General features: G+C 34.9%; 1 protein-coding gene across 2 annotated transcripts in view; it reads right to left on the bottom strand.

Annotated features, from left to right (window-relative positions):
• RBL2 (RB transcriptional corepressor like 2) overlaps nt 1–13,962 on the bottom strand; it is a 60,948-nt gene that overhangs the window by 10,249 nt on the left and 36,737 nt on the right. For both annotated transcript variants that reach the window (XM_037001436.2, XM_037001435.2), the window contains exons 18-21: nt 9,132–9,203; nt 8,351–8,456; nt 7,568–7,773; nt 6,798–6,962 (exon numbers count right to left, since the gene is read on the bottom strand). In XM_037001436.2, the coding sequence (XP_036857331.2) occupies nt 6,798–6,962; nt 7,568–7,773; nt 8,351–8,456; nt 9,132–9,203 (549 nt within the window). The remainder of the gene's footprint in view (nt 1–6,797; nt 6,963–7,567; nt 7,774–8,350; nt 8,457–9,131; nt 9,204–13,962) is intronic.

Raw genomic sequence — 13,962 nt, 5'->3', positions numbered from 1 at the left:
CTCATAGACCAGTGGAGCAGAATAGCCCAGATATTAAACCAAGCATATATGGTCAAAGTAATATGTGATAAAGGAGCCATGGATATACAATGGGGAAATGACACAGCCTCTTCAATAGCTCGTGTTGGCAAAACTGGACAGATACATGTAAGAGAATGAAACTGGATTACTGTCTAACTCCATACACAAAAGTAAACTCGAAATGGATCAAAGACCTGAATGTAAGTCATGAAACCACAAAACTCATAGAAGAAAACAGGCAAAACTCTTAAATATAAACATGAGCAACTTCTTCATGAACATATCTCCCTGGGCAAAGGAAACAAAAGCAAAAATGAACAAGTGTGACTATATAAAACTATAAAGCTTCTGTACAGTAAAGGATACCATCAGAACAAAAAGGCATCCTACAGTATGGGAGAATATATTCATGAATGACATATCCAATAAGGGATTGACATCCAAAATATATAAAGAGCTCATGTACCTCAACAAAAAAATAATCCAGTTAAAAAATGGGCACAGGATCTGAAGAGACAGTTCTCCAAAGAAGAAATTCAGATGGCCAACAGGCACATTAAAAGATACTCCACAACACTAATCATCAGAGAAACTCAAATTAAAACCGCAATGAGATACCACCTCACACCAGTTAGGATGGCCAACATCCAAAGGCAGACGACAACAAATGTTGCCAAGGATGTGGAGAAAGGGGAACCCTCCTACACTGCTGGTGGGAATGTAAACTAGTTCAACCATTGTGGAAAGCAGTACGGAGGTTCCTCAAAAAAACTCAAAATAGAAATACCATTTGACCCAGGAATTCCACTCCTAGGAATTTACCCTAAGAGTGCAGGAGCCCAGTTTGAAAAAGACAGATGCACCCCTATGTTTATCGCAGCACTATTCGTAATAGCCAAGAAATGAAAGCAATGTAAGTGTCCATCAGTAGATGAATGGATAAAGAAGACGTGGTGCCTATACACAATGGAATATTATTCAGCCATAAGAAGAAAACAAATCCTACCACTTGCAACAACATGGATGGAGCTAGAGGGTATTATGCTCAGTGAAATAAGCCACGCAGGGAAGGACAAGTACCAAATGATTTCACTCATCTATGGAGTATAAGAACAAAGCAAAAACTGAAGGAACACAACAGCAGCAAACTCACAGACCCCAAGAATGTACTAATACTTACCAAAGAGAAAGGGAAAAGGACTGGGGAGAGTGGGTGGGAAGGGTGGGTTAAGAGGATTAAGGGGCATTACGATTTGCACATATAATGTAGGAGGGGCGGGGCACAGGGAAGGCAGTATAGGACAGAGAAGACAAGTAGTGACTCTATAGCATCTTACTTCACTGATGGACAGTGACTATAATTGGGTATGTGATGGGGACTTGATAATGGGGGGAGTCTAGTAACTACAATGTTGCTCATGTGATTGTATATTAATGATACCAAAAAATAATAATACTTTATTGATCAACAAGCTCTATCAGGTCACTGAAACTGCCCTGACAGATGTCACAAATGGTCAGTCAACTGAATTATCTTGTGTGGTATTTGATCATTCTTTTCTCATGGTAGTGTAAACATTAGGATATTACAGGTTGGTTGTAGACCCATGATACTTCATGCTTTGTAATATTCTTCCTTGATCTTAGCTATCACCTATTAGGTCATGATGACAAATCTTTATCCAGCCAACACTCATTGCTATCATTTATTAGAGAAACTACCAATTCTGTGCTAGAATTTGGAAACCTCCCCAGGTGGTAAGAATGAATGTACAGGCAGGATTGAAAGCCACTGATGAAGATACTTAACTTTTTTTGCCCAAATTGTCATTTTCGCTAAGGCTTACAAACAGTAAAACCCTTTCAAGTGTATGTATAGTTCTGCATGTTTTGACAACTACACAGTCATGGAACCACCACCAATAAAGCTATAAAACAGTTCCTTCACTCCAATAAGTTCACTAACCCACCTCCAAGCACCCACTTATGATATTGCCTGTCTCTATAGTTTTGCCTTTTCCAGAATGTCATCATTATATGAGTAGCCTACTAAATCTAGTGTCTTTCACTTAAGCATTAATGCATTGAGATTCATCTGTGTTGCTCAAGTGTATCAATAGTTGGTTCCTTTTCATGACAAAGTAGTAGTCCATTGTGTGCATGTACCACAGATTCATCCATTAACTAGTTGAAGGACATCTGGGTTACTTCCCACTTGGGGCAATTAGGAATAAGGTCATTATAAACATTCATGTACATGTTTCTGTATAAGTTTTCATTCCACTTGGGTAAATATGTGTGAGAGTACTGGACATATGGTAAGGGTTTGTCTAACTGTTGTATAAGAAACTGTGAACTGTTCTCCAGGTATAATGGCTATGCTAGACATTCTGCATCCCCACCAGGAATATACAGAAGTTCTAACTGCTCCACATCATTTCCAGAATTTGTTATTGTCATTTTTAGATTTTAGCCATTCTAATATGCATGTAATGGGTGAAGTGTATTCAAATCTTTGCCCACTTTTAAATTTGGTTGTTTTTCTTTTGGAGTTTTGATAATCCTTTATATACTGAGATACAAATCTTTTATCAGATATTGTAGATACAAATCCTTTATCAGATAGAGATTTGTAAAATTTTTTCTAGTCAGCTTTTTCCTCTTTTTAAGAGCAGAAATTAATTTTGATGAAATCCAATTTACCAATCTTATGATTCATGCTTTTGATGTTGTGTCTAAGAAATCTTTGTGTAATCCATGTTCACAAGATATTCTCCTAGAAGCTTCAGTGTTAGATTTTAGATCTGTGGTTCATTATCTGCTAACTTTTGTGTGTGACAGAGTATGGGTGCAAACTTTGTATTTTTGCATATGGATATCAAGTTGTTTCAGCAGCATCTGTTGAAAAGATTATCCTTTTTCCCACTTGAATTGCTTTTGTACCTTTGTTGAGAATCAGTTGGCCACATGGTTTGGTCTATTTCTAGATTTTATTCTATTGATATTTATGTATTTATATATTTATGACTATACTTCCCCAATAACACGCTGTCTTTTATTGTCCTGAAATCAATGAGTCCTCTTACATTTTCATTTGTTTTAATTATTCTATTTGGGGGTTTTAATTATTCTATATGGGTCTTCATATAAATTTTGGAACCAGTTAGCTTATGCAAATAATTCTGCTGGGATTTTGACAGGAATTGGGTTGAATTTACAGATCAAGTGGAAGAAAAATGGACATTGAGAGACTGTTTTCCAATTTATGAATATATTTCCAATTTTTAGGATACAAATACTGCACATTTTTTGTCACACTTATTCCTAAGAATTTTATTTTTAATGCAATAGGGTTTTTAATTATTTTTACTTCTGACTACTCATTGCTAGTATATAGGAATACATTTGATTTTTGTATATTAATCATGTAACCTTGCTAATCTTATTCCAGTAACTGTAGATTTTGAGATTTTTCTGTATAGAAAATCTTGTAATAAGTGGAGATAAGTTTTTTTTTCCTTTCAGTCTGTATGCCCTCTTTATCTTGCTTTACTGTGTATGTGAGGACCTAAAGTTACAAAGTTTTGAATAGGAGTGGTGAGAGCAGAAATCCTTATCTCATACCTGATCGCAGAGGGAAGGCACTCAAGCTTTTGCCATTAAGTAAGATATCAGCTGTAGATTTTTTTGTGTGTATGTTCTTTATAAGGTTGAAGAAGTTCCCTGAGGGATTTTTATCATGAATAAATGTTGGATTTTGTGATGTCTTTTCTTCAACTACTAATGATGATTTATCATCACTTTTTAGAAGAGTTTTCTATAGAATTGGCATTATTTCTTCCTTAAATATTTGATAGAATTTACCAGTGCAGCCATCTAGGCTTATTGTTTTGAGAGAAGTTTTTAAAAGTATAAATTCAATTTGTCTAATGGATATAGGCTATTAAGACTACTTTTGAGAGTTCTGGGTTTTTATCTGCATTATCACATTTATTGGCAGAAAGTTTTTTCATCCTCCATTATACTTTTAATGTCTGTCAGAGCTCTACTGATTTCTCTTATTTCTGATATTGGTAACATCAGAGTTGGAGCGATTTTTTAAATCTTCTCAGAAAAACTCTGGCTTTTAATGGCCTTAATATTCTCTATTTTTAGTTGTCTATTTTGTTGATTCCTGCTCTTTTTCCAGTTGCTTAGGGTGAAATCTTAGGTCACTAATTTGAAACCTTCTTTTCTGAACAGATATTTATTTAGTGCTACAAATTTCCATCTTAGTACTGTTTTCACTACATCCCACAAATTTTGATATGTTGAGTTTTCATTTAGTTCAAAATACTTTAGAATTTATTTCTTCTTTGACTCGGAAATATGCAATTTAGTTTCCAAATATTTGGAGGTTTTCCAGATATCTTTCTCTTGATTTCTGATTTAACTGTGTTGTGCTCAAGAAAATACAGCGTTGGAATCCTTTAAAATTTACTGAGGCTTATTTTATGTGCAGTTGATGCTGTTGGAGTGTTTTGTAAATGTCAGTTTGGTTGATGATGTTTACATTTGAATATCCTTATGGATTTTCTCTACTTGTTCTATCAGTTATGTTGAAACCTTCACAATAAATGTTTTTATTTAGGATTATATGTCCTATCATTAGAAGTTACCTTTATCATTGGTAGTATTCTTTGTTCTGAAATATATTTTCAGATGTTAATAGTAATGATACTAATGTAGCCACTCCAGCTTTCTTTTGATAAGCTTTAGCACAGTATCACCTTTTCTACCCTTTTACTTTTTTTAAAAAAAGCTTTATTAGGGTATAATTTACATGCCATATAATTCAATCATCTGAAGTATACAAATCCATGGCTTTTAGTATGTTCCCAGAGTTGTGCAACCATCACCACATTCAATTTTAGGACTCTTTCATCACCCCAAAAAGAAACTCTCTGCCAATTAGCAGAAATCTCCATTCTCTGCAACCGTAGGCAATCACTAATCTATTTTCTGCTTCTGTAAATTTTCCCATTCTGAACATTTCATATAGATGGAATTGTACCATATTTATCCTTTGGCTTTTTTCACTGAGCATGATGTTTTTAAGCTCCATCCATGTTGCTGCATGTATCAGTACTTTTTCATATACATTTTATCTATTCACCAATTAATGGGACATTACACTATTTGTGTCTTTATATTTAAAGTGGATTACTTACAAGCACTAAATAGTTGAGCCTTGCTTTTTTGCCCAATCCTACAATTTCTGCCTTTCAATCACAATTTTCTCATACGTTCTTCCCTTTTCTTCTTCTTGCCTTTTGAATTGCATATTCTGACTCTGATTTACTCTTTCCACTTAACTCTTTATTCCATTTCGAATTCTTTTAGTTTACACTGAAAATCTAGTATTTATTAGAGGAACTATCAGAGACTTTCCCTCCAACTTCAATTGCTTTTTGGGGGTATTACTGATGTGTATTTCCAGCTTCCAAAATCCCACTGGGAATATCATTGGAATTAAACCTATGTCATAGTTGGAGGAAATGATACCTTTTTACTGTTCGGTCTTATTCAGAAACATTAGTCTATCTTAGTTTATTCTAGTTTTTTAAAAATCCTAATTCAAGTTAAATAATTTTTCCACAAGGGGCAGTAAGTTTACTCCAATGCATGTGACAGTTTGTTACTATTGTAGGAAAAATTTTTCTATTGCACTTTCTAACAGATTTTTGCTATCTTTGTTTTCCCCAACTTTTTTATTTTAAAAGATTTCGAACCTACAGAAAAACTGGAAGACTAGTACATTGAACACCCACCCAGTTATTAACATTTTACCAAATTTGTTCTCTCTACATGAACCAACTGAAAGTAAGCTGCTGCCATTGGGACACTTTACCTCTGAAATTATTTCACTCTGAATATTCTCCTACATAATCCAGTACCATCATCAATGCCAAAGAATTTTAACAGATTTAAAGATAAAATCCACAATAAATTTTCCCACTTGACCTAAAAATGTCCACACTTTGCATTTGGTTATCACGTTTCTTTAGTCTCCTTTACTCTAAAACAGTATCCTCCCCATCATCTACCCAATATTGACATTTTTTTAATGGCTCCAAGCCATTTGTTATTTGTATTTATGAAGATTGCTTGGAAAGACCGACACATATCATGTAAAAACAAATACCCTTAACATAGCATATAATTCCCAGTGATCTAGTATTGCTGCCTCAGAGACACTGTTTTCTTTCCCTTACCTATTTTTTGGATACCCTTCATTCCATACCTCAGTAACTTGCTAACTTTTCATCCATTAAGGCCAGTCTCAAGCTTCTCTACCCATGGTAGACTGAGGAAAATGCGGCCAAACAAATTGGTGCTAATATCACTATCACACTACATTATCCATTTCTCCCCTTAGACAAAGAATCCAGAGGACAGACACTATCCCAGAAACAGGCACTCAGTAATCAGTTTAGAAATCTACATTTTCTTTCCCTAACAGAAATTAAAAATTTTACAATGAAATAAAAAAAACCTAGATTTACAGTGAGATATTCAAACAGAAAAAGGAAGGAATAAAAATAAACCCAGGTCCCTTACCCTATTTCCAACCCTAAAGTTTCCCCCCAAAACCCCTGTGTTTTGCTCCATTGGGACTTGTCATTCTTCCTGACAGTTCCCATCTCTTCTAAGTACTGAGGATTTCCCATCAAAGCTGTTTCTAGCATCCTAGGCACTACGGAGTTAGTAAAGGCCAAGATTTATATCAGGCTCACCTTTGAAGGACTATTACTGAAGTAGTAAAAAATCTTGTCTCGAGGAGAAAGCACTGTTTCATTTTTATGTGGGGAAATGTAGACAGGATGATTCTGAGACAACTGTATTCGGCGAGGAGAGCCTGTTCTTATAAATGGATAGGGAGAGAGTGGAGGAGTATCCGTCTGTTAAAGAAAAAAAATCAGTATTTCTAAAGTAATATTTCTAACCAGGAACTTTTTAAAAAAACAACTATTTTTACTGAATGAGTAAAGAGGTATGATATACTAGTTGCTTTGTGAATGGTGAACTGACTGACATATTAGCAATTATATCAAAATTAAATTGAAAGAAAATCACAACGAACACTTAAGTGCTTACCTTATGACAATCCCAGTTTTGAGCATTTTTAATACATTGCCATAGAATCCTTACAACAACCAGTAAGCTAGGGGCTACTCCTATTCCCATTTTATGTGTAAGGATACGAGGTACAGAGAAAGTTAAATGACTTGCAGGGTCACCACATAGAGCTGGTAAGTTTTGGACAATTTGAATCCAGGCAGTCTCTCCTGTATTAGCATGCTTTGTAAGGAAATTCAAATACCATCTTCTGTTTAGTGCTTCACAACAAAAATTATGTTGGTTAGGCAAATACTTCTGTTAGAGACTTGCTCCGTTTTACTTAACAAAAGATTTGTAAAGCTGGTTTACATATGGAACAACTCAACGTAAGTGATTCCTCCTACGGCCAGTGAAAAAAGTATGAAATAAACCCCACCAAACTTACTCCATTTGCCTGTGAATACTTCATGGCGAATGTTTTAATTTGTTTTATGTAGATGTTGTTGTAGAACTGAATGAGATCTCCCCGCTCCTCCTCTTCCATGTCACTGTTGGCACCTGTGAGATGAGTAGGTGTAGGAGGAGCACTGCTAGGCTGTGGAACTGGTAAGGTGCTGCTTGACCTCATGACAGGACTGGAGTCTCTACTGGCTGCAGCCGGTAGAACAAAGGGTGTTAAACACAAGGACTGCTAGTACAGATTGTTTTTAAAAAGAAAATTTAGTAGGCTAAATGCCAACAGCTCCCTGCTCAACTTAATTACTGCAAATGGGCACTCTATTCTTCATACCAGGACACAAAGCACAAATAAGGCATTAAGTACTAACTTTACCCCCTGCCATGAATGTAGCAAGGGCTTACTGGAAGTTTTCATTAATAAGTTACACCAAGTTTTCTAGGACCTGAGCCTGACATCAAGTGGTTATTATTTCCATAGCATGGTGTCAATTTACATGTCAGAATTTTCTGGAACTCAGGCCAACAAATTCCTGCCTGAAACTGTCTGTAATTCCCACAGAGAAAAATGTTATGTACAATATGCCTGAAAGCAACGGCATGAATGACAACTTTACCAGTAAGTTCAGAATTCTGTTTATTGTTCCAACAAATACTTTGCCCATAAAATATTTTCATGGTTTCTACAGTGTAATTTCCTTTAGTAATCTTTAGTATTCTAGACCTAAAAAATAAGAGAAGCTAATTTTTTAAGTATTCATAAAGATCTTACTTCTGTCTTTGTTTAGTTCTATTGGAGAATTCTGATGGCTTCTGCTATCACTGCTGCCAGAATTTCTTCTTTTTCTTTTCCCTTTTATCAAAACACTTCTATACACCTTTAGAGAGATCATAAGAAGGGGACAGAAATGAATATTTATTGAGCACATTCTAGACTAGATGATCTTGACATGTTATTTAATTCTCACAACAACCCCAGGTAGTAATAGTTGGTCATCTCAGGAGCGGTTACTAAATGGAGCCACGGTCATGTACTGATTAAGTAACAGACTCAGAATTTAAATCAGGGCCTATCTGGCTTCAAATTCCAAAACTGCCTACAGCAATACACAGCACTAATAGTACCCCACCATGAAATCAAGTCAGTCTAAATCAAACACAGAGATCTCACATAACTACTACTTTGAGACAAATGAATGGTATTAAAGGTTTAAAATGAGTTTTAAAGTTCAATGCTGTCTTGGTTACATGTACAGTACTGTATTTCCTAAAACAGACATAAAAACCAAACAAGTTCCTAATTTATATCTATCTTCTCATTATCTCAATTAAGATGGAATCAAATATTTCACATCATTACTTGTTTCAGCGGGGGGTGGGGGAAGACTTAAGCAAGATGTGAAGTTGCCAATGATTAAAGAAGATTAAAGACTTCCCTTAGAGTCTTAGTTGTTTATCCTGGAAAAAAGGCCACAGAATTAACTGTGGTTAGTTTTTTGTATTCATCAAAAACTTTAAACTTTATTTTCAGCCCTCAGAGAAAATACAGTTACCTGGCTCCGGGCCTGTGGCTGAGTCCTATAACAACGCATAATATTCTGGAAGGACTTGTCTTCTTTTGTGACCTGGCAAAAAAACAAAGTATTCTTTTAGAAAAGAGAAATTAGCTTCCAGTAAAATACTGTGAGTAAAATACTCCATGCACTTGCTCACTGTGAAATTGGTGAAAATTATATTTAAAACAACATAAGCAGCTTTTTCAAGTCTCTGGAAATGGTCCTAAAGTCATGTAACAAATGAAGAAACATCTTTTCAAGAAAAGCTAAAATTCAGAACAACAGAGGGGAGTAAGTAGTATCTGAATCAAGATACTACTTTTGGAATACAAAAGTACAGTAACATGAAAAATTCACTAGAGGGACAAAACAGTAGATCTAAACTAACAAAGAAAAAAATTAGCAAACTTGAAGACAGATTTTTACAATCCAAAGAACAGAAAAAAAAAAGAATAAAAATTAACAGAGCTTCAGAGATAAGTGGTACACCATTACACACAGCAATATACACATAATGGGAGTACCAGAAAGAGAAACAGTAAAAAAAAATGTTCAAAGAAATAAAGGCTGAAAGCTTCCCAAAATTATTTTTTAAAAATAACATTAACCTATTACATCTAGGAATCTTGGAGAATTCCAAGTAGAAAAAGAAACAGACCCATATTCAGACATAGTAAAAATGCTGAAAGTCAGAGAAGGGAAAAAAATCTTGAAAGAGCCAAAATAAAGACAATTTTTTTGCTTTCTAGGGAACCCCAATGAAATTACAGGTGACTTTTCATCAGAAACTATGGAGGCCAAGAGGCAATGGAACAATATATTCAAAATACTCAAAGTAAGAAACTGAGAAAACAGTATCCAGCAGTCATCTTTCAGAAATGAAAGTAAAATAAATACAAACAATTTGCTTCCAGAAGACCCATCTAACCTGAGAAAAAGTTCTTTAAATTGAAAAGTGACCCTAGACTCATAATTCAAATACACACAAAATAACACTGGTAAAGATAATTATGTAACTGTAAAGACAGTGTAAATTCACTGTTTCTTCTCTTTCCTTAACCAATTTAAAAGGCAACTGTATGAAACAATACATATGGTAATGCACTGTTAGACCTATAACATATTAGAAATGTGACACTTTTGCCAAAAACAGCAGAAGGAAGACAGGAGGAAAGATGTATGTACTGGGCTAAGGAAATGACAGATATCCAGATGACAATTCAAACCCATAAGAACAAATTAAGATAATCAGAAATGATAAAGTTAACAAAAGCTATAAATAAATGCACTCCTTTCTTCTCACAGCTTCCGTAAAAGTTATAAAATTATGAAATAACTGTACTGGGTTTACAGCATTTATGGATATAATATGTATAATACTACCACAAAAGGGATACAAAGAAAATGGCTATCCAGGAGTAACATTTCTATATCTCGCTGGAATAAAGTTAGTATAAATCTGAAATTGATTTTGGTAAAATGTATTTGTAGGAGTTTGACTTCGGAGGGAGGATGTTGGTCAAAGGGTAAAGGCTTCCAGTTAGAAGATGGAAGAAATTCTGGATATCTGATATACAGCATGGTGACTATAATTAACAATAATGTATTATGTACTTGAAAGTTATTAAGAGAGTTGATGTTAAATATTCTAACTACAAAAAAAAAGTAATGTGAGGTAATGGATGTTAACTAGTCTTATTGTGGTAATCATAAGCAATTACATGTGTATCAAATTACCATGTTGTAATAGTTACACAATAATGTATATCATTTATATCTCAATAAAACTAGGCCAAAAAATGAATAAATAAAGATATATATAGTAAGCCGTAAAGTAACCACCAAGGAAATAAGTTAAAACAAAAGTGAAAACCTCATTACTGAAATTAAAATGCTGCATTCTAAGGTATTCACCTAATTCAAAAAATGAAAGCAGTAAAGGAGGAATAGAGAGTCAAGAAGATGTGAGACATATATAAAAAAATTAAAATTAAATGACAGATGTAAATCCAATTATAGCAGTAATAACAATCTAATCAAAAGGCAGACACTTTAGTGCTTGGAAATCAGACTGGATAAAAAAAAATATCCAACTATACTCTGCAAAATCTAACACAGTTAGATGAAAAAATACAAATAGGTTTGAAAGAAAAGGATGAAAAGAACTTTATCATACAAACAGCAACCTCCAAAAGTTGGGTGGCTATACAAATATTACACTATAAAACAGACTAAAACAACAAAAATTACTAGAGGTAAAGAGGGATATTTCATAATGATAAAAGGGTCAATCCATCAGGCAGCTATAACAATTATAAGCATACATGTACTTATTAACAGCACCAAAATACTGAAGTAAAACCTGACAGAAATGAAAAGAAAAACATATATGAAACAACTAGACCTAACAGACATCTATAGAATAGTCCACTGAACAACAGAAAAAATATGTTTCTCAAGTGCACATTGTTAGGATAGACCAGGAGAGACCATAAGTTAGGTATAAAACAAACCTCAATAAGTTTAAAAGGATTAAAGTAGCACAAAGTATGTTTTATGATCACAATGGACTGAAACTAGAAATCATTAACAGAAATTTGGTAAGCTCATAAATATCTGGAAATAAATGTGTGGAAATTAACACACCTAGTCAGTTAATGAGACAAAAGAAAAATTAGAGAATAGTTTGAGATGAGTGAAAATGAAAACAACATACAAAAACTTATGAGATGCACCTAAAGCAGTACTTAGTGGGAAATGTATAGCTATTAATGTCTATATTAAAAAAGAAAAAAAATTAAATCAATTGCCTAAACTATTCATTGTAAGACACTGAAAAAATAAAAAAAAACTTAAGCCTAAAGCAAGCAGAAAGAAATAATAAGAGCATATATTAATGAGCAAAACCAAATGCTGATTCTTTGACAAGATCAACAAAACTGACAAGCTAAACTGACCAAGATAAAAAGATTCAAATTACTACTGATACAGAATAAAAAGTACTGTAAGAAAATATTATGAACAGAGGTGGAGCCAAGATGGTGGCGTGAGTAGAGCAGCGGAAATCTCCTCCCAAAACCACATATATTTTTGAAAATACAACAAATACAACTCTCCCTAAAAGGGAGACCAGAAGACACAGGAGAACAGCCAGACTATATCCACCCTGCGAGAACCCAGCACCTAGCAAAGGGGTGAGGAAGGCCACAAACCAACAAGAAGGGACTTCTCCCAGCCATCACTTGCCCCAGCTCCGCAAACTATCTCTATCGTCATGAAAAGGCAGAATCTGAGACAGACAAAAATCACAGAGTCAACACCTGAGAAGGAGATAGACCTAACCAGTCTTCTTGAAAAAGAATTCAAAATAAAAATCATAAACATGCTGACGGAGATAGAGAAATATACAAGAGCTAAGGGATGATGTCCGGAGGGAGATTACAGAAGTGAAACAATCTCTGGAAGCATTTATAAGCAGAATGGGTAAGATGCAAGAGGCCATTGATGGAATAGAAACCAGAGAACAGGAACGCATAGAAGCTGACGCAGAGAGAGATAAAAGGATCTTCAGGAATGAAACAATATTAAGAGAACTAACTGTGTGACCAATCCAAAAGGAATAATATCCGCATCATAGGGGTACCAGAATAAGAGAGAGAAAAAGGGATAGAAAGTGTCTTTGAAGAAATAATTGCTGAGAACTTCCCCAAACTGGGGGAGGAAATAGTTGCTCAGACTATGGAAGTACACAGAACTCCCAACAGAAAGGACCCAAAGAGGACAACACCAAGACACATAATTACAATGGCAAAGATCAAGGACAAGGACAGAATATTAAAGGCAGCAAGTGAGAGAAAAAAGGTCACCTACAAAGGAAAACCCATCAGGCTATCATCAGACTTCTCAACAAAAACCTTACAGGCCAGAAGAGAATGGCATGATATATTTAATGCACTGAAACAGAAGGGCCTTGAACCAAGGATACTGTATCCAGCACGATTATCATTTAAATATGAAGGAGGGATGAAACAATTCCCAGACAAGCAAAAGTTGAGTGAATTTGCCTCCGACACACCACCTCTACAGGGTATCTTAGCGGGACTGCTCTAGATGGGAGCACTCCTAAAAGGAGCACAGAACAAAACACCCAACATATGAGGAAGGGAGGAGGAGGAATAAGAACGGAGAGAAATAAAGAATCATCAGACAGTGTTTATAATAGCTCAATAAGTGAGTTAACTTCAACAGTCAGATAGTAAAGAAGCTAACCTTGAACCTTTGGTAACCACAAACTTAAAGCCTGCAATGGCAATAAGTACATATCTTTCAATAATCACCCTAAATGTAAATGGACTGAATGCACCAATCAAAAGACACAGAGTAACAGAATGGATAAAAAAGCAAGACCCATCTATATGCTGCTTACAAGAGACTCACCTCAAACCAAAGACATGCAGATTGAAAGTCAAGAGATGGAAAAAGATATTTCATGCAAACAACAGGGAGAAAAAAGCAGGTGTTGCAATTCTAGTATCAGACAAAATAGACTTCAAAGCAAAGAAAGTAACAAGAGATAAAGAAGGACATTACATAACAATAAAGGGCTCAGTCCAACAAGAGGATATAACCATTATAAATATATATGCACCCAATACAGGAGCAACAACATATGTGAAACAAATACTAACAGAATTAAAGGAGGAAATAGAATGCAATGCATTCATTTTGGGATACATCAACACACCACCCTCACTCCAAAGGACAGATCCACCAGACAGAAAATAAGTAAGGACACAGAGGCACTGAACAACACACTAGAACAGATGAA

Source organism: Manis javanica, chromosome 17 (assembly GCF_040802235.1).
Source record: "Manis javanica isolate MJ-LG chromosome 17, MJ_LKY, whole genome shotgun sequence".
NCBI lineage: Eukaryota > Metazoa > Chordata > Mammalia > Pholidota > Manidae > Manis > Manis javanica.
Note: the sequence above shows the minus strand (reverse complement) of the source record. Positions and strands in the feature narration are given on the sequence as shown.